The sequence below is a fragment of the Penicillium verhagenii genome (genome assembly GCF_028828195.1).
Source record: "Penicillium verhagenii strain IBT 33310 chromosome Unknown utg000003l_segment0_segment0, whole genome shotgun sequence".
Taxonomy (NCBI): domain Eukaryota; kingdom Fungi; phylum Ascomycota; class Eurotiomycetes; order Eurotiales; family Aspergillaceae; genus Penicillium; species Penicillium verhagenii.
In genome coordinates this window covers 530302-556581 of record NW_026643167.1, presented here as the reverse complement: position 1 = coordinate 556581, position 26280 = coordinate 530302, and the positions used below count along the sequence as shown (strand labels likewise).

At 45.9% G+C, this 26280-nt stretch overlaps 6 protein-coding genes across 6 annotated transcripts; 3 read left to right on the top strand and 3 right to left on the bottom strand.

Moving 5' to 3' along the window:
* Positions 1 to 72: 72 nt before the first annotated feature.
* Positions 73 to 361, bottom strand: N7466_001616 (uncharacterized protein; the record flags this gene model as incomplete). Its single annotated transcript, XM_057161014.1, has 2 exons — positions 73 to 241; positions 309 to 361. The coding sequence occupies 2 exons, from the start codon at positions 359 to 361 to the stop codon at positions 73 to 75; spliced, it is 222 nt and encodes a 73-aa protein (XP_057024299.1).
* A 3685-nt stretch (positions 362 to 4046) lies between these two features.
* N7466_001615 (uncharacterized protein) lies at positions 4047 to 5918 on the bottom strand (the record flags this gene model as incomplete). Its single annotated transcript, XM_057161013.1, has 1 exon — positions 4047 to 5918. One exon carries the CDS (start codon positions 5916 to 5918, stop codon positions 4047 to 4049), a length of 1872 nt encoding a protein of 623 aa, XP_057024298.1.
* A 6198-nt stretch (positions 5919 to 12116) lies between these two features.
* Positions 12117 to 12839, top strand: N7466_001614 (uncharacterized protein; the record flags this gene model as incomplete). Its single annotated transcript, XM_057161012.1, has 2 exons — positions 12117 to 12186; positions 12244 to 12839. 2 exons carry the CDS (start codon positions 12117 to 12119, stop codon positions 12837 to 12839), a joined length of 666 nt encoding a protein of 221 aa, XP_057024297.1.
* A 2881-nt stretch (positions 12840 to 15720) lies between these two features.
* Positions 15721 to 16845, top strand: N7466_001613 (zinc finger protein; the record flags this gene model as incomplete). The annotated part of the gene is made up of 1 exon (XM_057161011.1): positions 15721 to 16845. The coding sequence occupies one exon, from the start codon at positions 15721 to 15723 to the stop codon at positions 16843 to 16845; it is 1125 nt and encodes a 374-aa protein (XP_057024296.1).
* A 2979-nt stretch (positions 16846 to 19824) lies between these two features.
* Positions 19825 to 22208, bottom strand: N7466_001612 (dynamin family protein; the record flags this gene model as incomplete). The annotated part of the gene is made up of 4 exons (XM_057161010.1): positions 19825 to 20224; positions 20275 to 21122; positions 21176 to 21772; positions 21828 to 22208. 4 exons carry the CDS (start codon positions 22206 to 22208, stop codon positions 19825 to 19827), a joined length of 2226 nt encoding a protein of 741 aa, XP_057024295.1.
* Positions 22209 to 24402: 2194 nt separating this feature from the next.
* On the top strand, positions 24403 to 25668 carry N7466_001611 (uncharacterized protein; the record flags this gene model as incomplete). Its single annotated transcript, XM_057161009.1, has 1 exon — positions 24403 to 25668. One exon carries the CDS (start codon positions 24403 to 24405, stop codon positions 25666 to 25668), a length of 1266 nt encoding a protein of 421 aa, XP_057024294.1.
* Between the last annotated feature and the right edge of the window lie 612 nt (positions 25669 to 26280).

Genomic DNA, 26280 nt, shown 5'->3' with positions numbered 1-26280 from the left:
ATTGGCTATAAAATATCAAGATACAGGTTTTGCGACAAGAGCCATTTTGTCTGCGACGTTGTCGTGAATCGTTCATCCAAAAGGTGGCGGGCCTTCTCCACTGAGAACTTCGGGGGTGAGCCAGAAATCCCAGTCAGCGACGTCTTCTGTCTCGGATTGCAGAAAATCGGATTGGTGGATCGCCTCCTTCTTCACTGGAGCTTCTTGGGTGACGTTGAAGTTATGTGCAGCAAACGCATTTCTGGGAGAAAAGAATATAAGAGGTTTTGTCAGCACGGCGGCCACTGTCCTTCCTTTTATAGACTTACCTGGCAGTTTGCGTCGTTCTAACTAGAAACTTAAGATCAGGGTCCGGGATCATCGGATTACGTACACGGTACGATCATAATTCGGATTCGGATTCGGATTCGGATAAACGAAGCTTAAAGTTGGCCAAGCGGCATCTGGGCCTCGGAGGCATCGAGTCGAGCCCTAGGACTCTAGGAAGTTAAATGAATCCTGATCGTACTTATTTCTTGCAAAGTTTCCGATGCACGTGAGCGATCCTCAAATGCTTTTTGATGTTCTCCCGTGGGAAAATTGATGGATATCTACTAGTTAACTACAGCCAGGGTCCTAAGTCTAGACTGAAGCCCCACTTCAAATTCCCAAGCTTAAGATAGACAAACATGGCATGTGCTATTAGGCTCAGATTTTTATTAATCTGGTGGATGGACCCCTTCTCTTTGGCTTTTCCTATATATAACAACACCATCCGGCACATTTGTCGTAAGGCACAAGAAAAATTCTCTTCGATTACTGCTTAGTCAGATCAAGCGGCCAATTAAAGTGTAGTAGTATTCTGCCATTTAACACCATCTTTTGTCGCCTTATAGCTAGTCTCTCCACTGGTCATAATATTGAGTGATCACTAGACAGACTAAGGCCCCGAATGTGAGTAGTGTTTGTAGTTCAGAGGTGCGAACGTGATATTTATTCGTAAGGAGACGTGCGGTTATATATAACAAGAAAATCAAGCTGATCTCCAACCTGATTATTTGTGTAGTGTTACGGACCCACTTAGTCGACACTGCGGAGAGGGGTTGGAGACCAACCATCCTAGGAACGCAAGGCAGCCTGGCCAGCACGTGAGAAGCCACCTGAGCTCACTGTCGAGGAAAGAGCGCTCGGGCACGGGAACGGGACAAGGAGTGTCACGTGACCGTATACTCCGGGATATACCCCGCGGGGGTAGATCTACTCCTTGGAAGTAGATCGGGAGTATACCGGGTGACTCCCAAATCTACCCCCAAGGGGTAGCCACGGGAGTAGGAGGATTAGATATATAAGGCCAACAGCCGTCAAGGGACTGTTAATGGCAGAGAAATAAGGAGCGGGCGAACGCCTCATTGACGACCGTCCAGATCATCACATTGTAAGGAGATCTGACGTCTCAGTCGGTTCTCAGTCGGGACTTTCCCACGTATCACAGTACTGCTCTCTATCGCTGACTACATCCTGCCTCTCAAAATTTCACGGTATCGTGGCCATTGCCCAATTGGTCTCCGGTGTGGAACGGAGCCGCTCTTGGACCAGCTGGTTTCGATCGACGCAACCCACGTGCCAAATAAGGTTTAAGGTGCCGGCCGATCATTTCGATCTCGCCGTCCCACTCTCTAATTCCCATCTGAGTTACTCACCCTACTCAGGACGATTGCCTTGGCCATTGGCAAATTCTCGATCATGAGTCAATCAATGATTACGAACATAGTGAAATACTCTCTTGCTCATCTCTCTGCAATCGACGCGCGTGGCAGGGCAAAACCTGAGGGTTCACGAGTATCTTTGCAAGACTTCCGATTGGCTGGCTCGGCCACTCAATCATTCTGACCGACCAGGCTACGGGCCCTACTCTACCTGTTTTGAGCAATCTTGATTGGCTGGTCTACTGAGGAATCAAGGGGCCTGGCTTGTTGCGGAGAGCCTATTGTGACTCAAAAGCATCCCACCGTGCCTGGCAAATCAGCTGCCAGCCTGTACCCTAGAAAGGCGTGGATCACTTTCTAGAATTCCCATGTGGCGCAAGACCCACTGTCGATGTAACATCCTGGACCACGAGCCACGGAACTTCATCCTTGACCGGACTTACAAGTTAGCTCTAGAACCTTGTCTCTCTCTCAAATTGATATTAATAGCGAGCTCGTGTACATATTCTGCTCATAACATGTTCTCTGAATGCGCATAGATTAGACACCTGGTAGTTGGGAATAAAGTTACATATCAAGAATAATCTTCCGGTTGCTAATGCATCATGGCCTGCCTGACCTCAAGCTCTATCTCATAATTGCCCTTCGCATATGCTTGGAGCAGGTATGTAACCTATACCGTAGCTGGCTGGTTTGAGTGGATCGAATTTTGACGGTCGGGAATTGGCTTCTGGCTCCTACCGGGGCCAGTGAAGTGGTCCCATTGCTGCCCCGTGTTTGGGATCCCATCGAAAAAGCCGAGTGACTGGATCAGTTCGGTATTGAAAGTCTTCACGGCATATGAAAGGACAGATGGACCCCTTGATCTCGCTGATTTACCCTGACTTTGGATCGCGAGAGCAGACAATTGTGAATCTTGACGTTGTTGGGCTGATCGCAGGCATGGTGCTTCGCAGCCAACATGAGGGGCGACTCCCCTAGAAGATCGGGACAATCGACATCAACCATCTCCTCTCTCGCAAGGCTTGCAACGGCGCGAAGGTCTCCGTAGATCACAGCCAGATCAGTAGAGAATAGCTCATAGATGCATGTCCAGCTGACTGCATTCTTGTGTAAATATGTCGCATTGGCAAGTGCCGGCCGTGGACGTTGCTTTCAAGCATTCGTTTGGTATAGTGTACATGATATTTCACTGACACTACAGAGAGAGATTGATAATGATGATAAAATTTGGTAGTCAAGACCATGGCGTATTTTGGGTGTAAGACGATAACTCTCTCGAAAAAGGCATCAATCTGCTCCCAGGATCCACTTTGGTGCTCCGAGGACCATTTATGCCACTGTTCAGGATCTAAAGCTATGCTCCCGGAAGCTGGGTACTGTCTTCCATGAGCCCTTCTTGATTTGACTGTCGGTATGGTACTGATTGAGTTCAAGATCTAATGCTTAGTAGAAAATTGATAATTTGCTGGGGGTGGAGATTTCTATGTTATACACAATAGCATGTCTGCTTTGTCTACCGTATTCACTCAAGGGTTTTCCTCAAACTCGGGAGAAATTGATAATTTGAGGTTCAAACATCAAGTTTTGAAACTGAAATCTCTCGACCCAGAACTCTGCACCTGAATTCAAAGCCTTCGTCCGTAGGATATCCTACGTGAATCCCTGAAACCATAGTTTCAGTCCCAGTATCAAACACAACGGCTCCAGGATAAGGCTCGGGAGCCCCAGGGGCAGGCTAACCCCCAGGGCCTGTGATTGAATTCCCAGTCTCGATTCGTCCATTCGCGGGATCACTAGTTGAGATCGCAGGGTCAGTCTTATCCTTTTGGCGTAAAAATGATCAAGCCGCAGGATTTTTAGAAAACGCCATACATTTTCCGGAGATTTCTGGACTGGAATTAGAGGGACAGAGGCAAGCCGTTGTGATAATCATGTTTCTTTTTGCTGAAGGTGATCAGACTAATGAAGATTATTATCTACACTAGGGCCTTCGTGCTCGCCAACTTTGGATGATTCTGATATTGATGAACATGTAGTTTTGTCTGGGCTTGCAGTTGGCCTTCAAGACTTTCCCTCACAATTCCTCCATAGATGATGAGATAGAGACCCCTGATCTTGAAATCCATGATGGTGTTTTTGGATAATAGTAAAAAAGGTCACAATAGGAGTAGAAAATTTCAAAGAGGGCCCGGAGGCTTTAAACTCTTCATAAAAGCATATAGAAATACTAGAGCCGAAAGCACTTCGGGACTTTGCTAGCTATATGCAGCGCTGGAAATTTATAGATGACTTTTACCGAGTGACAGTAACCTCGATAAACTAAGATTTCACGCGCTCTCATAAAAAAACCCACTAATGCTATTGGCACAAGAATCGTATACGTAGCTTGAGAGGCCGAGTATCCCTATCCTGAAGAGGCCCTTCTGAGCCGCTTATGATGCCGCCCGAATCAGTTTCACGCGGACGCTTGGCAGCTGGTAAAGTATATGAAATATGGTCAAAATAATTGCCTCGTACGTTGAGTTCGATGCGGGTCTCAGGCGAACTCCGTGCTTTTGGAAGTATTCGGTCGGTGGGCTTAGCATGCTCGTGAATGAGTGAAAACCATTTATTATCAAAATGAGAGCCTTCTTGACAGTCTTTCTCCCCCTGGGACTTTTCGTTGTCCCCTTGAGTATAATGCTCCGAAGTGGTCGGATGGATTTTCTTGCATTTGAACCTTTTTGATTGTCCTCCGACGGCCCCGCTATCGATGTCTGCCAGTGATTCCTCGTTTTCATTTGAATTTGGCGGTCTGGTTATGGTTTCATCTCCTTGAGGTTTGTCGCTTCCAATATTCTGATTGTGGAATGTGCGCTTAGATTCGCGGTCGGCATGTTGGCTGGGCTCAGGATGGTCCATATGGCTTATTGATTGAGCAGTAGAGCAGACTGTATGCCCACTATCTATCACAATACCCGATGCAGAATGACTGTGATGTAGATGGGCACTTAGAGCATACTTAGACTTGTATGATCTATTGCAATCAGGGTCAGGGCATTTGAACCGGTTTCCCTCGCGATGCCTCCTTTGATGGCGATATAAAGACTCTTTGTCCGCAAATCCATATGGACGTCGACAGTCCCTGTAGGTACATTTTATGTTCGGGTCGGCATGGTTTATATTTGCATGAAGAATGCGTTCAGCGGATCTCTCAAATGATTGCTTGCAGCGAGAGCACTTGTGAGGGCGATCGGATTGATGATCATCGTTGTCTTCACCGTGGTTTTCGTGCTCGCCAGGGCTTTGGTGCTTGCCAGAGTCTGAATGGATGCGATTCAGATGGCTATGAAGGCTCCTCTTGGCCCCAAATGATTCTTGGCAGTTGGGCATAGGACAATGTCTAGGATGCTTCATTGAATGACAAGATAGAGACCTTTGGTCTCTAAATCCAAACAGACGTTTGCAGCCCTTGTATGTGCATTTGATCTTTGGGTCGGCATGCTGCTTGTCTTCATGACGATTGCGTTCAGCGGATCTCTTGAATGATTGCTTGCAGCGAAAGCATTTGTAAGGGCGATTGGATGGATGATCATTGTTGTCTTCACCGGGGTATTCGTGCTCGCCAGGGTTGTGAAAAGTGAATAGCATTTCAAGTGCGTACAATGCAGCTATAACCAACCCCTTATTCAGATTCGGAAACAGAGGTGAGTCTCCTAGACATTTAAACATCTTTTCAAGGCTATAATCATCGAGTTCCCATATCGGGGGCTTCATAAGGCCATCCATATGCCATAAAGATGGTAGGACTGATAGACTGTAACAAACAAGCATTAAACTTAGTGTGCTATCAAGGCCGGCTTCTGCTTCTGGCTGTGGTTTTCTTCTCTTTAATCCATTCAGCGATTGGGCAGAAACCTGTTCGATGCGATAAAGTAGGCGATAAAGATCATCTCGTAGATTTCTTTCCTGTACTTCTTTGTTGCAAAACTTATTCCGTACCATCCACACACGGATTGCCTTCCATTCTTCGTCTTCCGCGTTCCAGTGCTGTGACATATCAAAGAGTCTTTCCTGCCCAACCTGAGGAATCCAGTCTTCCTCCTTGCGACGAACAATAAATTCGAGCTGGTCATCTGATGGCGTGTGGGCCTGGACAAAAATATAAGCGAGAATAAGAAGTAGCTGCGCGAATGAAAGGCGACCGAGAGTTAAGCCATTAAGGCCCTTGGACTGGGGATTGTGATTCATTTTGTCAGATAGTTAGGGCGGTCGGGGTTTTCAGATAGTCAGGGGGGTGGGTGCTGTCAAGATTAATATGTTGGTGAAATGGCCATATTTTGATTCCCAAAGTGGGATAGTGTAGAATGCATACCCTACATTGTAAGAAGATATGCTAAGTAGCGGTAGTTCAAATGCAGTGTTTGTCATAACCCCTCTTTGTGGGCTTTTATTTCACTTGTTTCTCAATTATTAATTTTCAAAAGGCATCACAAGTCACATTTACTCTCATCCTTTTGTAGGATGCAATTTCCATACATCTACTTGAGGCATCCCCCAATATCTTTATATCTCTCTAATATTTTTTAACGCTGTTACCTCAGTCAGCCCACGGCTTCCCGTACGTGGATCAGTTTACGGAATAAATCAGACCTTTGCAGCTTTATCCCGCCCCCATAATTTAAACCTGCGAAAGTTGTCATGGAAGTCAATGACAATTGGTACGGTTTCCTCCGACGCATATCAATGCTCATGAGTATGAATCAACCAGATCAGGGGAATAAGTCTGGCAGTTTGCAAATTCTGTCGACAGATCATATCATCACAGAGGCACTAAAAACTTGGAAGCTAAGATAATTCTGGGTTTGCTCGTCTGATTGTTTCTGTATTGCCTGCCGCCTTTCCAACAGTTGACTACTGATGAGGCGGCAGAACCATTCCAGTTTTGGCGGAGCGCGAATAATTAAAACATTATTTTTAGCTTTAAAATCAAAAAGTTAGAGGCCAAAAAAGAGGAAACAGAAACTGATTCCTCAAAGGGGTTCTTGAGATTAATTCATTAGGCCCCCCCTTACTTTCTCTGACCACTAGGGCCGGCTTCACATAACATCAAACAACAGTGGGTAGGGTTGATGGTCTCAGCCGACAGTGGATCAAGTCGAGCTAAAACCTGTCCAATGGCAGCGAGGATTGTCGAACTGGAAGAAGACTTGCTTGCTGCCATACCAGATTCCGAAATTGCTGCTCGTGCTCCTGCTTGCTTCATAAAGGAACTTCGCGAAGGGAAAGGTAGTCATTCACGTCGTGTGATCTTAGTACTGGGATTGACCACCATTTGAAGCCCCGTGAACCAAAGATTTGAAGGGAATATCTCCGCCAAAAAAAAAATGTTATGTGACGCGTCCTGGGAAAGCTGCGGCAGATCATGAGAGTAGGCCAAGACTGGTGGAAGACATTACGTCTATGGAGGGTATGCATTCTACGCTATACTGGTTTGGGCAGAAATGCTGTGACTATTCCTAAGAATTATACAGCACAGAACAAGCGGAAATTTATCTGATTTTGCCGTCCTTAGCTCACCAACCATCACTGTGAAATTTGGATTTTCTCAGAGACCTGGCTCTTAAAATTTATCCCAAATATGATTCGGTTTGTCGCTCTCAAGGACATTCAGGTGGCGTTTAAGGCCAGTAAAAGCATCGATTTGCCTGGTTTATATTGAGATGACCAAACATGTTCAGGATTGGAAAATATGTTGAGGCTTGCTTTGTAGAAGATTCATTGAACTGCAGTCCGTTGTTGTAATGATCCCCAGTGCCAGTTCGATCCATAGATTTAGAGCACATGTGAGTAATATACCACTTCAAGGAGGCCGACGGAGAACCTTCATGAAAATGTCAGGATCATTGAAAAGAGTGCTTTCCCGTGTGTGGCACCCCATACATGATGTGAGTCCGAGTTGCATACAACTGTGACCTATTTTCCGCGTCATCGCTCGGCACCCACGAACCGCCGCTTATCCCAGTTCGTAGTGGGAGTACGAAGCAAATTTCGGCAAAGACTCCGGAGCAGTGGCTCCTGAGCAGGGAAGGGTTATTCCTATCAGCATCCAGTAATGATGGTCGATAGATAATAGCGTGGCGATATTAAGTATGAGGGAGATGGCGGGGTCTCGCACATCGGGTATCCCTTCCCACGTTCCCCGGCCTTTAGAGACTAGCACCTTCCTTTCCTGGCTCTTATGCCCCGATTGGCCGGCTTCGGCTGAACGAAGGCTGGCCCAAACCCAAAGGGATATATGTTGACTCGGCTGTAACTGTATTTGCGAGTATTTTTTATCCAGTAGGCTTCCACCGACCGCAGATATGCGCTTGGGATGACTGGATAGTGTTGAGGCGTTCTTATCAAAGTTGAGTTTGGGTTTGCCCTTTGAAAAGGGTTTCAACTTTTTCATCCGCCAGAAGCATAAGCGGGGGCAGGAACTACGAGGTTGGAAACATACTGGCATGTATGGCTTGTGGTGTTCTTGAGGGCGAGCCCAGTTGAAGGGTGGCAATCATCCCCGTGCGTCGGATGGGAGGCTGCCCAAGGCGATGGCCAGAGCGTTGGTTGGAGCGAAAGTTCTAGACTCTTTCTTTTCACTCCCATATATGCTAATGTGGCCTTGTACTCATTGATCCCATATTACCGTGTCTTTAATGGTGTAATACCAGCCAAATTGGAACATCCGTTCGACGCGCCTCCGAAAAAAATTCAGCCATGCATATGCGCCCATTGGCAAACTCACCTGACGCCAGCAAACAGGGTTAGTAAGTTGCAGCTAAGCAAGCTGGAAGTGAGCCTATTTCATTCATAAGCTACAGAAAGATTATGTGCCCCTAATTTATGAACGTACATGTAGCCCAGTTCCCAGGTTTGGATAACTAACTAATTGATGCAGTGCCTCAATTCACCCTAGCCTCTTGCCTAGCAGCCAATGAGCGACTTTTCCCGTTTTGTAATTTTCGCCATGTTAGACCTGGGAAGGCTATCAAACTTTTCCAAGTTTAGAGCACTCATAGTAGCTTGAAACTATTAGGGTTTCCTACCTCGTTGTAGCGAAATGCAACACGGCTGCACTGGGAATGACCTTCTGTCTCAATGAAATTACGCTTGTGGTATCACCAACCTGTCCGAGTATGCCGAAGGGAAAGGGAATGAGACCAAGACCTAAGTTATGTCTTCGGAGCATCTCTACACCCCTGTCATTTTTTCGGCTCGAACAAACGTAGTATGGCGGCAATTCATCATTTTTTACGCCAATGTAAAATACGGCTAATGCAATCGAAGATTACCCATCACATATTGAAGTGCACCTTAGGTCTGGGCGTACTGGGCCGAGCCATGACCCAGGATACACTGTAGCTTTGTGGGTCCAATAAAAGCCACAAGGAATATGACCGGGTACAGTCCGATAGCTCATGCATGTCTTATTACTAAATTCATTTGCACCCACTGAATTGCCTCCACCTGACAGAGGCGTCATTGCTGTATACGAATGAGTCACCCGCGTCATTGTATATAAAGGGTAGCATACTTTCACTTTTGAGGACCACTGATTTCCTGATTCAAAATCCATTTCTCCAGAACACTCTTAGCTTGAAAACATGAGCTCTATACTGCCCAACAACCCTCCTCCGGATTTCGTTGTGACGAAACTCATTGTCATACCTATGTCTGCTCTCCGAAGTCAAAACCCAGACATCGACCGCTTCAGCGCTGGCTTTATCGTTCTCCGCCATGATCCAGCCCATTCTTCTAGGCAACAAGTTCTGCTAATTTAACGTGGATACGATGGCTCATGGGGTGGGAGCTGGGAGGGACCGGGTGGTGGATATGAATTTTCACGGGACGCCACCATAGAAGAAACGGCTTTGGGTGAAACGGTAGAGGAAGCTGGCGTGACTGTTCCTCCAGAAGCTATTTCCCCTTTCGTTTGCAAAGCAACATTCAAGCACAAGGGCTTGCGAATGGCTTATTATACATTCATTGCGCACATCGATCAGGAATTTTCTGTTAAGCTATCACACGAGCACCTTGGTTGGGGCTTTTTCAGCGACGAAGAATTTCAGGGGTTCGGCTCTTTTGATAAGACGGAAAATGGACAGGGGAGTGATGTCATGCTTGCAACCAAAAAACGAGTATTGTGTCATATCTTCGAAAATAGTGAGAGGTTGAAGCAAAGCGATGATAATGGCACCTTACCAGTGGATACCTCTTGTTGAAATCGCAGAAATGGAGTTTCCTCAGAATTTTTATTTTTGTGACTCTAGCTTATCAATGCGTTCTCAAATTCTTGCCTTGGAACATCCTGAAATTTTCGAGAAATGCCATCCCTAAATATGACGACTTGAATGATGTCCCTCCTACTTTAGAAAGACGTTCCACTTGAAGTTGATGGTGATATGTCAGCTTTGATCCCTGAAGGTATTGGAAAAAACATGAAGGACAGAATAGGAGGTAGCCATGTAAACGAGAGGTGGTTTTACTACTTTATTTCGCGTCAATCCATGCTAAAGAGCGAGATGGGTTCACTTTGTCATCTAGCGTCGTGCAATGAAAATCGCCCGCCCGAAGCTGAACAAATGAAGAGCTACTTTTTGTGGTTTGGAACTAAGTGGAGTTTCCTAGGGTGGATCAAAATGATTCTCGGAAGAATTGAATCTGAATTGCAGGCATTGTAAAAAAGGTAGACATGACCCAGCATGCGTAAGCGTGCCATTGGAGATCCCTCATCATTGGGAGCCGGCTACTATTCAGTGCACTGGATGTCCATTCTGACCCAATTTGTGAAAATACTAGCAAAAAATATTTGTTCGTGTGAGCTGTTAAAATGAGCAACACTAGATTACAAGGAGGAGGGGGAGAATTCCTGCAGCTGGGGTAACTCATATCGGATATGGTTTTTACTTGACTTCCTTCTCAGTGATCATAAAACTCAATTGACAGTTGCCTCAAGGCAAAGCTTGTTCCAAGGCTGCGACCTGGCCAGGTTGAATATCTGTTCATCAATATGATATGTTACTTGATTGCTCAACAGACCCCTGCTTATTTGCTGGTGCATGGAGTGAATGTGGGAAGGGAAGCGTGGTGACAGCCTTGGATAATCTCGCGCACGGGACAAAAACTATTCAATGTCCGGTAAAACGAAGACTTCAAAGCAATATCTCGGGTAAGTGATGAATATGAGGTGACGTGTCCCTGGAAAACATTGAAAAATAATGAGTCTTAAGTGCAGAGTCATCTCGTGTATGGAGGGCATGCATTCTACGCTATACCGTTTTTGGCAACAATGCTACGGCCATCCCTAGACAGTAGAGAATAAACGGGAGATTTTCTCGCTTCGCCGTCTTTGACTTATGAATCATCTATTTCTGATGAAAGTTCCATTTTGCAGACAATTTGTTATCATAGTCTATCCCAAAATTGATGCAGCTATCGCAGTCAAGGATATCCAGGTGGCGTTCAAGGCCGAGAAAGCTATCGATTGCCGTCGGGGGTAGGAGCCACCCTTAAGGAAGGCATCCGAAGTTTCAACCATCGTGATCGTGTCCTTGTTGTCAATTGGCTCATACAATGCCTTTAAAACGTTCTATACCACGTCCGAAATTGACAAAAAACATCGCGCTCTATACTCTGGAGCATGCAGGGTGCATCGTGGGGCGACCTCACCACTTAATTCTACGGCCCTTGACTCGTCTCTTGTGCGTGCTCCCGGTCCTGTAGGGCCGTGGCATATAAACCGCTGCCCCAACACTTTTGTACATTGCGCCACCACAAGTTGGTCGAGTCTTGTCCGTGCGGACGAGATTTGACCGAACTGGAATAGTGTGTCGGAGCGTCTCTCATCACATTCTGATTGGCAAACCCCCATGTGGCGGGCATGCAGTGTCCCAGCTCTGACTCATCTAAACCTCGTAGATTGACCAATCCTGACCCCATTCGTGAGCTTATACTACGTGGTCACACGTAGCCTGGTTACTGCCCTCCTACAGAAAGTCGGCAAAGGAGCTCTGGTGGGATTCCAGTGCTACGTAAAGGCTGCTTGTGGCAAAAAATTAGGCAGCAGGAAATTAGGCTGGCCCCCAACGCCGATCTGGGCTGTGAACTCTTGTTCTCTATTGGTAGCCTTGCAGCTCAACCCGGATTTCCGCTCTGGATTTCGGACCAATTATAAGCCAAGCGGATGCTATATCGGTCAATTGACCCCTGTGGATGATCACCCGGGTTATAGCTATCCGCATTGTCTCGTGTTGATACGCGAAAGTATAAAGACCCTCTGTAATTCTCTTAGGTTTAGGTCTAAATAACCAATCTTTCATATTCTTCCAAACCAACACAGTATAACACAAATACGCAGTTGTCGCTCTTCTTCTTTCCAGATTCCTGAATCCCAATAAGTCAGAAGGAATGAATGGCAATGCAGCGGACGAACAAGGTGTGACACCTGATCAACATTTTGATCGCCCTACAGCTCAAGGTGAGCAAAGTCCCATGATCAGATTGCCCGAGAGGCTCTAGCTGATGCTAAATATAGGACTCTTCTCTGTGTATGAGCCACCTTGGGTCATATATGAAGGGTACAAATTCTTTCAAGCGGACCCAATCCCCGGCAAAAAGGCCTCATGGACAAAAGTGGAGCGAACAGTGGTGCGCATGACGCAGGAGGATTTCTGCAGGATGGTCCAGAATCGGGCAAACAAAATCTCTGCAGCTCAGCAATATCAGTTTCTGTCAGAAATTCGCCAGGTGCACGTGAATCAGTTAATCGCAGAGAGGCGACAGCTTATTCCTCAGGGGCAGTGGAGTTGTGTTTATGCCAAAGAGCATGAGAAGCCCTCTAAAGCTCGCAATGCACACCCCGCGGACTATGAAGTCGTCTACATGCAGATAGTTCTGATGCAGCGACCTATAAGCACGAATATGCATTGCAGGACGCCGATGGGGGATCTCGTGGACCTGGGCGCCTACTTTAGAACTCGGCCTGGTAGCGAAAAATGGACTAGTGATCAGGTAGACCATGATCAACGATGGGATGCGACGGATGACAAAGAGACAATGCATGGAGAGTCAGTTACGCCTTTCCTGGTGCCACCAGCTGCTACATACGCTTTACACCTTTCTGACTCCTGAACAGAACGCATAGCCCCCCGGCTCATCAAGGTAATTCAGGCCACGCCTCAGAGACTGAAATTGAAAAGGGCACCCCCTTATCCCATTCCCATTGCACGACATCAAATCGATATTCCACTGATGAAAGTCCACCTGATATGCATTATGCGTGTCAAGAGTCTGCGCTCACTCAGAATGAGCCCTTTGATGAACGACAGCACAGGGCCAGCCATCACGACTCCCGCTTTGGGTCCGAGCATGAGCAAAAGCCTGTCGTTGTCGACAGTTTCTTGAGAGACAGTTTTTCGGGTACTCCGCAGAACACCGCCATTGAGCCCAGACCCGTCAAACGGCGGCGAACATTCATTGGTGATTCCATTGTCGACGGGAGCTGCGGAAAAAGCTTGTGTATTGATCGAATGGAAAAGGAGGAACTATGCAACCAGCTTCTGGAGTTCGGAGTCCAAATAATGGAGTTGAAGAACGAAATACTCAACCTGAAGGTGTGGATCCAGGGTTCTCCCGACCAACACTCTTATCAATAAATAGCGATAGCTGGGTCTGAAAGGCCACATACTGAGTATTGATCTTTTTCAGGGCGAGGTGGTGGATATGAAGTGGGGTGAATAGACGATGGACGATGGTAATGGACTATGTATACAGTCGAGGGCCTGGCGTGGGATGATAATACGGATTTCTGCTCATAGTAAACACTCATGGATCTGCATTGTCTTTCCACTTCCAGTTGTCTCATCTCATTCGAGTTAGACATTGGATATGTTTGAATTATGCGTGAGGAATCTCGATCTTTTGGTGATAGGGTATTGGCCGTATCTTGCATTCTGAGCACCTTGGTGAGACTCCCGAGGTCGCGATTTTCAGCTTGTGATTGACCAGTTATTGGGTGTAGTTTTATTGGGGTTGCCTGACAATGGCCGACGCTACCGCACGTGATGTATGTCTACACCGACATTATGGGGGACTGAAGACTTCCCCCTCCTACAAATATCGTTACAGTATTTTGTTGTCTTGTTTCCTAAGCCTGTCAATAGCGGTGGCCTTGCAATACTCGGTTGGCATTATAGGCTCTCTCTATAAACCAAGTCCCAGCATCAAGGCTCCCCACCACGAGGGGCACGATATCCAAATGACTGCTTTGGTACAACATAAATTAAACGCTCTTCCGTAACAAACATCACCGGTCTGTCGCAGCACCTGAAAGTTGAATCTGATCTCATTGCACCAAGTCCTTGCTCACGGGCACCGGTTCGATCTTTTCTGTGGGCGGGTTAAGTTGCCATCGCATTAGACGTTGCACTCTACCGCTATGGTGCCAACCGACAGCTAGTAAAGTCTAATTCTCAACGAGGTCGCCGAGGAGCGTCTCCACCGCTCTCTGAACGTTATTATTATTTCACTTTCCTCATAGCATATCCTACCTTCATTTTCCAGTTGGCAAATTGAAAGGAAAATCACATCCAGATAAACAGACCGAAATATGTGCGGCCCTCGGAAATCGCCTTGGTCTCCAGCGTTGAGGGAACGCGAATTTGCGACTTAGAGACTGGGGATTGAAAAATTATTTGGGAGACCTGTGAAAGTTGGAGAGGAGGGATTGAGACTTCAGGGGCAGCGGATACGCCATTTGAACATCCTGCTCAGCCTGCCAATTCCCTTTGTTTGCTTGACAAATAATATCCACGGAATCTAGAAGATCCAGTTGCTCCTGAGTACAGAAGCCCTCAAGCGCCTCTGTTGTGAAGTTTTTCAATGTCATAATGGATTTGAAGTTTGGAATAGAGATTCCGGGGTCCAACGTTTGGAGGCGAATCCAGGTTGTATAATTCAAGAGCTTCCAGTTAGCAAACAGCCCCCGCCCTGTAGTTTTTCGCGCCACAGGAATGTTAATACGACAGTTACAATTATTTTTCATATTGGAGCGTCGACGCATTTACATACACGCACTCCCATCCCACGTTCCATTGCTGTGTCCCTAATGGATAATTCGTCACATTCCTGAACAGATAGTTTGTTCTTCGGCTTTCACGCATCCTAATTGTGTTCAAGTCCAAGTTGGCTTTAGACGAGGCAATGAGAATTGACCTCATCAGAACTGAAATATTTCCAAAGAAGATCCCCAACCCCTATCTTCGACTGCACGCCCAGAGTGCTAATTATAGAATATGGTAAAGTCCCCTGAGGGGGTTTTAGTGAAAACCAACCGTTGGATACCGTGGTATTTTTTAGTCATCTTACCAGTTCGGCCAATATTATCCATTGAAGATAGATTTCGTATCGTGATGCATAAGTAACAATAATCCTGGCCGGATCAAAGATAGCAGAACGTTGTTCAACCACTCACAATATTCCACCCGCTCTTACGTCCGCCAGTTATTCTCTTATGACTTAATGACCCTTCGCACAAAATTCATAGCTTCTTCTACAATTTGATACTCTGCCACTGGAAAGGATTGAAAAGAAAATGGAATGCTGGCATTATGTGAATTTTTCAGAAGCAAACCTGTTCTAGATAATTGTTCATGCCAGCCTGGTGTTACCGATCCTACTGTAACGCCCAAGAATGATCACTCGCCTAATTAAGAGTGGGCTCCCTGATGACTGAGAGGATCCACGAAGTCGCATTAAAAGAATTGATGAATGCGGACAAAGAATTGAGGAATGGATAATTCTTTTACAGGATAATTCTTTTACGAAGAATTATGGGCATAATGCAGGCTGAGCCAGCATTTTCGGCTATGCTTGACCTGTAAAAAATGTTATTACAATCGCGATATGCATCTTACAAATATTTGTCCTCCTCCCTGTCCAGATCCCTAAGTCCAAAATATCTCTTCTAAATCCTTCAAGTTTTGACTGGCCACATATTTCCCCATTTCACACAATGATTAGATGTGAATGCGGCAAGGCCTTCGCAAATGGCCCAAACCTTCGACAACATCGAAAAGCCGTTCATAGTCGCGAATGTCCTAAGTGCAGCCGGATATTCACGACGCAAGGGGGCCTAGACAATCATATACACGATGTTCATCGCTGGACATGTGGTCGTTGTGGTGACAGTTTTCGCAGCCTCAAAGCGCTAAATCGTCACAGGAGGTCTGCAGATCACTGTTTTTGTCGTCCGTGCAATCAATTCTTCGAGACTTCTGACGAGCTGCACCGACATCAGAAGACACCTGGTCATGTGGAACAATATCGTTGCTGCGAATGCAATCGAGATTTCGTCAACGAGACTGCTCTTGAGCAACACCTGCGGGAAACAAAGCAGCATAAAATTACTCGCCCAGGGAAAGGAAGTCACATATGCATCAGATGCAACAAGGGATTTCGGACCGATTCTGATCTGAAGCAGCATGAGAATTCGCTAGCCCACAACGCAATCAGTAGCCTGGAATGCATCGATACGCAATGCAAAAAACACTTCAGATGCCCTTCGTCACTTCTGCATCACCTCGAAAGTGGCATGTGCGTTTCTAAAATGGACAGAAGCCATCTCAATAAGCTGGTCTGTGAGCTTGAGACTGATCGCGTCTTATGCGATCAAAATCTGCTCGCCGCTTCTGATGATTTTGGCGGTGACGTCTCCGACAGCTGCTCAGACTACGATATTATCTACACTCCGGATAGTACATCGTCCGCCGATTCGATCTCCTTCTCCCAGCCAGTTCTTTCAAGTGAGAGATTGTCTGAGGATGTATTCTGGTCTTCAGCGAAAGTACGGTGCTGGGAGTGTTCAAAGACATTCATGTCCATTGACTCTCTTGAGCAACATCGAAATTCTGCTGCTCACGCACTCCCCATTTTTCACTGTCCAACGCGTCTATCTGGAGGGAAACACCCATTTGGTTTTATTCAGACGTTCAAAACACTGAGCGGACTTGCGCAACACCTCGAAGCAAAGTCATGCGTCGGTGGAGCTTCTACATTGCGCCAAATTGCAGCCTATGTTGAGGACCGCCTTCGAGAGATTGGGTGGAAGGGGAAACTCCTTATCGAAGATTTGAATTGAAAATTGGTGTAATTATGAACGCAGTGCATTTCTGGCCCGCTAAGTGAGGGTAAATTACTTTGCGGTTCCATCAAAATGTGTCTCAAAATGGTCGACATGTCAGGCTGGCGGTGAACTATTCTGGATTCTTGCAGCATATTGTATGTATTGCATTTCAGAAGTGTTAAATTTTTTAGTCATTCAAGAGGAATAACAGGCAGGTGGGATCAAAGAATCGAGAACGTATAGTCTCCATTGTTTCCCTCTTGAGATGATTGACCGTTCATCTGATGGGGCAAGTCCGTGACCTCACCGATTCTGGTGAAAGTCGCATGGGAGCCATTCTATCAATGACAGGAGTGAGTGAAGCAAGTTCACACGTGATCTATCAGAAAGCAGAGTTGCCCAAGCGTGCTAGTTATCATGTCCATCAAAGCTAAAAAAAAAAAATCGACATTATTGTTGTAGACATCTTGCCTTGCCTATAATCGGTGATAGACACGGCGGTCGCTAGTTGTGACATAGACTTTCCCTCACTTTTTCTCGACATAGAAGGAATAAACCTTGGCCGGCATGGCTCAATCTCTGTCGTGCGTGTCGTTGTACACGTTCCCCCCAAAAGCTCTGTTTACCTGATCGATATCTATGGACATGGAAACGATACATTTCCATTAGTCCACAGCAATGACAAATCTCTAAAATTCGTTCTGAAATCTTCCGCTATCTTGAAAGTAGTATTCGTTATTCGGCATGATTCAGACGCTTTGTTTGCTCTCTATGGCATCTCTGTTGATGGGATGAGAGATGTTCAATTGATGGAGCTGGGCTGGCTAAACTTTGCAAAGAATGTATCGGCAGACTCGTCTTCAGAGTGCAGATTCGATCAAGAAGAACGTTGATTTGTGATACCAACTTGATCGTCAGCTGATCACAAGATATAAGTCATCGACTCAAACATCGCGGATAGTTGATGACCAGGATTGAGTAATTGTTCCAGGCGGATGAATTAATTATCCTTTCCGCCATTAGAAAGGACGAAAGTGCGGGGTAGCGGCTTCCTTGTTTTCAATTCTACCCCTACAGGGCACTCAACCGTCAGATTTGAAGCCTGATCATGGAGTCGAGAAGTTCAATTCCGTTTATTGAGTATGTTTTGCCAAACTATGTCATGTGGAAAGACGTTACTAAGGAATAGAGAGCAGCTTTCTGGGATCAAATACTGTTGAGCTTCGCACAAGCTCAAGCTCTGGGTCATGGAAAATTCACCGAGACCTGTTGAAGTCGAAATGTAAAGCTGTAGAGTCGGCATTTTCTCACGACTTTCAAGAGAATACCTCAGGCCAATACACATTCCTTGAGACAACTCACGACACTGTGGCACGGTTCATCGAGTGGGCGTACAGGGGAGATTATACGGAGGCCGACCTTACGACTGTGGAGCAACCTGAATTAGAGCAAGCTCAATCCGAAAATCCAGATGCAGAGTCAGGGCGCGACGAAAAGAAAGCTTTACAAGCACATACCCTATTATGCCACCTGAGAGTCTATATATTTAGTGACACTTACGTGGTCCCTGAACTTAAAATTTTGGCGTTCGCGAAATTCACAGCCGTTGTGGTGAACATGCGGCAGCCAAAAAATCGAAACGAACAGCTTGCGGTTATCGATTGTTTATCCGTGGCATTCTCGAAGCTACCCCACCACGATACACTTCTGGGTTGGTTGGCTCAATACGCATCTTGGTCCATTAGCAGTTTACGTCTTCAGTCCAAATTTCAAGAACTTGTCCAAAAATCGCCGTCGCTCGTTGGTCGAATGATGGAAACTTTAAATCCGGCTAGCGAAGCCCCCTGGGACACTAAGTCACCGAAATACCGTGTCCCCTCATATCATGCTGGCGCTTCCTGTGATTACGGTGATGATGCTTACTCTGATTGATCAATTGGATAAAATGAAATTTCATAGCTTTTTCATCATCTTCCTCAATGAGTGGTCAATGGCATTTCAATTTCGTATGAGAATGCGCAAAGCGACAATGGACATTTTCATCTCTTGCCATTTTGATTATGCGCCAAATTCAAGAATTCAAATGTAGCTTTTGATAGATAGCTTGTCCATTGATTCATTGTGCAAATACACAACGCCCAATCAATCAATTCGCTAACATAATTCTCTAGAACGTGATCCAAAGTAACGAATTATGTTCATTTTGATAAACAGCACCAATAACAAAGCTCTTTCCAAGATTGCATCCCGGCTTAGATTGCCACCCCAAAGCTTCGAATGCAGTTTTGAGAGCTCATTCGCAGAACTCAGCATTCATCGAAGTGTGCACGGGATCCCTCCTAGTAATCCAAGCAACCGGATATTCAGTTGATCAAATCCACTAATAAAATTCACTGCTCGAATTCACGGATCAAATTCACTGATCAAATCCACTGGTCAATTGCTCGATCCGATCAGTATCTGTAGGAAGAGATCAGTATGAATAAACTTAGGCGAGGAAAGATGGGGGGCCGAGCTGAGATTTGATACTTCAATCAGCAACTCCTACTCTGAAGAAACTCTGAAATTCCTGCGGGGAAAAGTGGCTGCAGTCATTCTCTAAATTTCACCATCCAATGCGAATACTTTCGTGTGGCTTCAGCTGATAATCCTTTTGTTTTCTTAGAGATGTTTAATTGCAGGAGCTTGCTTTCTAGGTGTCTGTCTGCCCCGAGGATATATTGATGGATTCATCGTATGAATAGGGTCGAAGGAAGCAGCTATGTGATATTGTCTCGTACAGTAATATTTGCCCCTCAAATCCGCCCGATGTATGCTCGGCGAGCTCTAGCTGGGTATTCATCGATGTGCCCCTCAGAGATACAGTACTATCTATGCAAGGGTAATTTAAGGAGACGCCTGAATAGACGGTGATCCATGAATGTCCGCTCACATATGACTGTATATATTACTATCAAGTTTCCCCGCTTCCATTCTTCTAAATCTGCGAAAAAATCAGATCAAAATTTTTCTTCCAGCCTCGAGTTCCTTCATTTGTTTCTGCAATGAGCGACGGTTTCGCTGAACAGATGCTTCTTCTCCAGCGATTTCGTCCAGTTGTTCATGCGGGAGATTGTAGACCCACGATGGGGAAAATAGTTTCATCGGAGCGTCAGGGCCTGTAACCAGATTGTCATCGGCTGCCTGCATACACATGTTGTCAATGAACCTTTTCCGCGCGACTTTGTAATAGGACTTCAAAATATCATGAATATCCTGCACAGTCTGCTGAGTATTGCTCATGTGGTGGATCTGAGTAAGATCGGACACTCGCACACATTGACTGGTAGAGAGATCGCTGTGGTCCACGGAAAATGACGATTTCTTCACTGCCGAAGTGATGCGTTCTTGGCGACTGTCTTCAAGTCAGCGCAAAGTACGTAGGGTTGGGAAAATCAGTCGTACCATTTTTGCAAATTACTGTTCAGGTAATGATTCTGTGTCATTGGAGTTCCATCTCTTTCAATTCGAAGAAGAGTCTCTGTCATGGAAAGTGCCTGCCGGTATCTCTTCGTGAGGTCTTCTATCAGGTAGACCAAGATATTTTGACATAATCTGCGGTCCCCACAACACGCGCTCAAGGCTTTTGTAGTAAAATTGTGAACCATTGTGACTATGTCACAAATGTAGCCTTGAGCCAGGGATGGCCATTTAGCGGATTGTCTCTTCATGACGGTTGGAAGTATCGAAGAACTAAATGTTCCCAATTCAAACCCACGAGATTCTTGGTACAGATCTTCAATCCAGCAAAGAATCCCTTGCGGGATGGAGTCCTCAATTTGAACACAATCATAGAGGATATCCTGGATATCATCACAAGCCTTAAGCTTCTGGCTGAAAATTGAATCATGCTTTGGATTTTTTCCATCATCGTCATCTTCGCCGTCAAAATCTCCACTGACCACAGCATCGACAGAGCTTGACGTAGACGTCGCTGGGATAATTGGCTGAAATTCCGAGTCCTCATCATGTGCATGTGACTTGAACCCGTATAGATGACCATGTGAAAGGAAGTCGTCTGAAAACTTTGCATTGCGATTTGCAACCAGCGTTGCCAATCTCAAATCAGGCTCCTTGTCGAATTTATCTTCTGACGCATAATTCGTGTGAAGAGCATTCTCAGTGATACGTTGAAACTTCGTGACAATCTCAAGCAGAAATTTCCGTTGCTGATCGGCGGTTACACGCTCTTCTCCAAGATTTTCAAGCATCTTCTTGCATCCTTTCAGTTTCTTCGAAACCTCAGATCGAACCTATTGGAAAGATCAGTGACAATACTGTATGCCGATTTTTTTGGAAGACTTACTAATGGAAACTCCCGTCGCACATTTGACGTCAGAAGTATTTGCAATCGCGCTCTCAAGGCTCCAATGCCATAGTTATCAGTTGAGAGTTGGTTCCACGGTGGTGAATTTCGGAAACTCTCCTCTTCAAGGTCACGACTTTTGGATGAGTCGTGAAGGTCTTTCTGACCAAGGTTTCTGACTACCACCCAGCCTAATCCTTGACACTCTTGCTTCCCTTCCACGAGTTCAATAATCTTGTCTTCAGCCCCCCTATCCACAAGGTCTGGTTTTTTGAGGATGCGTAAGGTTCTCAACAGATCTGGATCGAGTTCTCTGGAAATCTCGATTATCTCCTGCGTTGCCATATCTACATTTGCTGGCACAACAACTAGCATAATTGACCGTGGATTGTGCATATAATCAAGTACCATATCCCTCACGAGGGAGATGTCTGATTTTGATGTTAGACCAGGCGTTGTAGTTTTGAAAATCCCTGGTACATCAATCACGCTAAGATGGTTTTCAAGCGGGCCACGAATCTCCAGTAGAAGGACGTCGGAAGAGAAAGTAGGTAGACCATCTCCTATCGAGGTCGACAGGCCCATTGCCCCATGAACCTTTAACAAATTCAGTTGATATAAACCCCTGATATGACCAGCAGAATAGACTTACCTCAGCCATCATGGTCTCAAACTCTGTCTCGTTCAATGCTTCGACATTTGAAACGGTCCAGCTGGGACTTTCCTTTCCTTCATCTGACCGTTTTGGGATAATAGAGCCGCTGACTGTTCGGGACTTCAAAGTTGGGTCTCTTCGGAATCTAATCTGTGTCGCAAATCGGGTACACAATCCACTGTTTCGAGGAAACTTCAACTTGGTTAGGCCTTCTAGGACAGAGCTTTTCCCACTTGACTGGTCCCCAACAACGACTAATTGTGGCAGATTGATGTGCTCTCCCACATTGCAAGCAAATAACTTGTCAATCTTCTCCAGCAAAGAAGGGTCAGCCAGCAGGGTGCTGGCTGATGCCTCGGTGTCCTGCTTGATAGTCATGTTCAAAGTTACGAAGGCGTAGCTCGATTGAATTCCTTCGCTGTATATAGCTACAGATCTCGTGTGATTAGTTCTGCTCTCTCTACATTTTCCTGTCTGCGTTGACATTCGGACATCGATGTTCCATCGCCCTTGCATGATGTTGCTTCGGAGGATACCCAGCCACGAGAATTCCTGATTAGCTCCCATGAAGATTCCTCACGCCAGCAACATTGCGCTTCACACTCGCTTCAGTGCAGGTGAAGCAGCGAAGTACAAAGAATTCTGTTGAAGCAAGACATATTGCTATGTAGAGCTAGCAGTTAGGAAAAAAGAGACCACATTTGCACAGACTTGGAGAAAGTCATTCGATTTAATAGCCCTTGCGCACTTTGACGCTACATAACAAGAGCTTCCTCTGCTATGAAGGGGGGTCAATGGTGCTGTTGAGCATTGTTGAATAAAATGGATCATTGGCCGAAGCAAGCTTTGGTGACATTCTTTGCGAGGATCATCATGTCGAATTCAGCAGATGGCGGCTTTACACGAGAATGTTGCAAATGCCCTTTTAGATGATACTGGGAGATTTAGGGACTTATTTGACTCACCAAACTCAGCATTCTAAACTAGTCTCGGAGATTTGTGGCTGAATCGATGGTCTCAATATTGATCAAACTCACTGATCATGTTGAATATCTCGGTTGCCTAGGGTGGATCACGTGCACAATTTGATGCACTCTTTCTATCCACCTGTTTGTATCTCATATATCACACCTTTTTACTCAATAATCATCAATCACATATTAACGAAACATCACCTATTTTCATCACATCAAAGTAACTAATCAAATCCACTGACAAGGAGTGGAGGATATGAAGACAGTTCCGGATGATGAAAATAGAGCCTGGTACCAAACAAGACAAATCCATCACTGTGAGGGTCATGACAGCGTATGTCTTCTAGAGGTTTTAGTCCAAGTGGTAGCATACATGTACAAGAGACTGGTGAGCGCGGAAGTGGTTCAATTAAACTTAATGTACGTAAAGGAGGTAAGTACCAACTAAGGATGGATTAATTTCAGATCGATAATAGATAGGACAATGCTCAATTGCATCGAGCGAAAATTGATCGCTGATCAAATTGACCGGTCTAATGGTGGTGGCCAATTGTTCGATCCGATCAGTGCCTCTCCCATTTGCATATGCAGTGCGAACGGGTTAAAGAATCATTGGAACAAACATAGATTTCAAGGCATTATGTGGCTATTTGAGCAAACAAGCTACTTTCTGAGGTCGCGGTGGTAGAGGGCGCTTAGTGTGTCTCTGAAAGCTTGTGTACAGGGCCGCTCGAAATCAGCTTCATGTTTTGTTTCCTTTCTTTTTCTTCTTGAACTCTATTATGAAACACGCTATCCCTCATTTTGTCTAGCGCGTAATGGGGTTGTGAAACAATGTGTAACGTTTCGATACGGGGTTGGTGGGGCGGTTACTTTCCTGAAATTGGAATACGGCCGGTTAGACATTGGTCTGAAGGTTGATATCATGAGCGCTTCCCTCCGTAAGGGCTGAGGTAAGTCCCCATAGCATATTCGCACTCTTATTCAGGTTGGGAGCGACATTTGAAATTAATGGTTCGGGTTTGTCTAAGGTAGCAAGAGGTATTAGTATGAGATGGTCAGGCTCTTCTGCATCTCGACAGATCACCTGAGAGCGGGGTAAACCAAAAGCTGGGAATTTGACGCTGACTTCTTGACCTCATCTGAATTCCTGGCTTCCCATCATGGTCACAAATGCTTCTTACAATGGCGTCAACTCTGGGATCCAGGTCGCAGAAACTATGGACCCATCACTGCGAATCTGAGTATGTACAGAATCGGCAGCGCGATTATATGTATCTAATTTGGTTTTGCCGCAAGGTCAACCGGCATCGTTGTTAGACCAAGCATGTCTGCGCGACCTACGAACGACCAACCCCTGCGATGATAAAGAGCGTATCAAGAAAACTAATGGTGGGCTGCTCAAAGACTCCTACCGCTGGATTCTTGAAAACGCAGCTTTCAGAAAATGGCAAAATAGCCAAAGCAATCGTCTTCTCTGGATCAGGGGTGATCCAGGAAAAGGCAAGACGATGCTCCTGTGTGGGATCATCGAGGATATGATATTGTTACATGGAGACACTGCGACTATATCTTTCTTCTTCTGCCAAGCTACTGATATGCGTATCAATAGCGCCACATCCGTCTTACGTGGCTTGATATATTCACTTGTCGAAAAGCATCCATCGCTTCTCCGCCACGTGCGAGCTCGATACGATTCAGCAGGGAAAGACCTGTTCGAAGACACCAATGCCTGGAGTGCCCTCGTATCGATTTTCACCCAAATCCTCGAAGACTCGTCTTTGGAAAGTATCTGCTTTGTGATTGATGCTTTGGACGAATGTCGAGATGGCCTTCAGGACCTTCTGGATCTAATTGTTGAAAGCTTGGCAACTCATCAAGAGATAAGATGGGTTGTCTCTAGCCGTAACGAATATGAGATTACTGAGTGTCTCGACTCTGCAGCTCAGGTAGCTCCGATCTCATTGGAGCTGAATGAGGCATCCGTGTCCGAAGCTGTGAATGCATTCATTCAAAATAAAGTCGACTCTTTGGCCAAGCAGAAAAAATACGACGACAAGATCACTACAACTGTCAAGCGCCACCTGTTAACCAACTCACAAGGCACTTTCCTATGGGTTGCCTTGGTCTGGAAGAATCTTGACCAAACACCAAGAAGGCATGTAATACAGAAGCTTAAGATGTTCCCGCCTGGACTCAATGATCTTTACTGCCGAATGATGGGTCAGGTTCGTGACTCAGAGGACGCAGAGCTCTGCAAACAGATCCTCGGCATTGTAACGGCAGTTTATCGCCCAGTCACGCTTAGCGAGCTAAGTTCCCTCCTTGAAGGGCGAAATGATGGTTTCGATGATCTCGACATCCTCTCTGAGATTATCAGCATATGTGGGTCGTTCCTGACATTACGAGAAAGCACCGTCACGTTCGTTCATCAGTCTGCAAAAGACTTCCTGACTAGAGAGGTATCGACTGAGATATTCCCTGAGGGCCTAGACTGTGAACACCATACTATCTTCTCTCAATGTCTAAATGTTCTTTTCAAGACACTTCGACGGGACATCTTTGACCTCAAATTACCAGGCATATCCACCAAGGATATTAGCGTGCCAAGCCCAAATCCACTGGCATCCGCTGAGTACGCATGTATCCATTGGTTCGAACATCTTGACGCTTGCAAGGATAGCGCAACCCACATATTGAGTTTAAAGAATAGGCAGACACTGGATAGGTTTCTGCAGCAGAAATACCTCCACTGGCTCGAGGCTCTCAGCATATTGGGAAGCATCTCAGATGGCATACGCGCTATGAAAAGGCTAGAAATATTGATTGTGGTACGTTGCCAAGCCGGTGCTAACATGGAGTAGCCTGCTAACATAAGATTATCTCCTAACAGGAGGAGAGTGAGTCAGATGGACTCTTGGAACGAGCTCAAGACGCCAGTAGATTCGTTCAATATCATAGAACAGGTATCGAGAGCAGCCCGCTACAGGTGTATTGCTCACCTCTCGTCTTTAGCCCGTCAAAGAGCATTACTAGAATATCTTTCCAGGAAGATAGACCTGATTGGGTTTTAAACTATCCCATAGTGGAGAAAAGCTGGAGTGCTTGCCTTCAGACTCTTGAGGCGCATGGTAATTGGGTCTCGTCGATTGCCTGGTCGGCAGATGGAAGCCGACTTGCATCAGGGTCTAATGATAAGACAGTCCGAATATGGGATCCAGCGACCGGCCAGAGCGTGTCTACTCTGGAGGGGCATAGTAATTCAGTCCTGTCAATTGCCTGGTCGCCAGATGGAAGCCGACTTGCATCAGGGTCCCAGGATAAGACAGTCCGGATATGGGATCCAGCTACCAGCCAGAGCGTGTCTACTCTGGAGGGGCATAGTGATTTGGTCCTTTCAATTGCCTGGTCGCCAGATGGAAGCCGACTTGCATCAGGGTCCCAGGATAAGACAGTCTGGATATGGGATCCAGCTA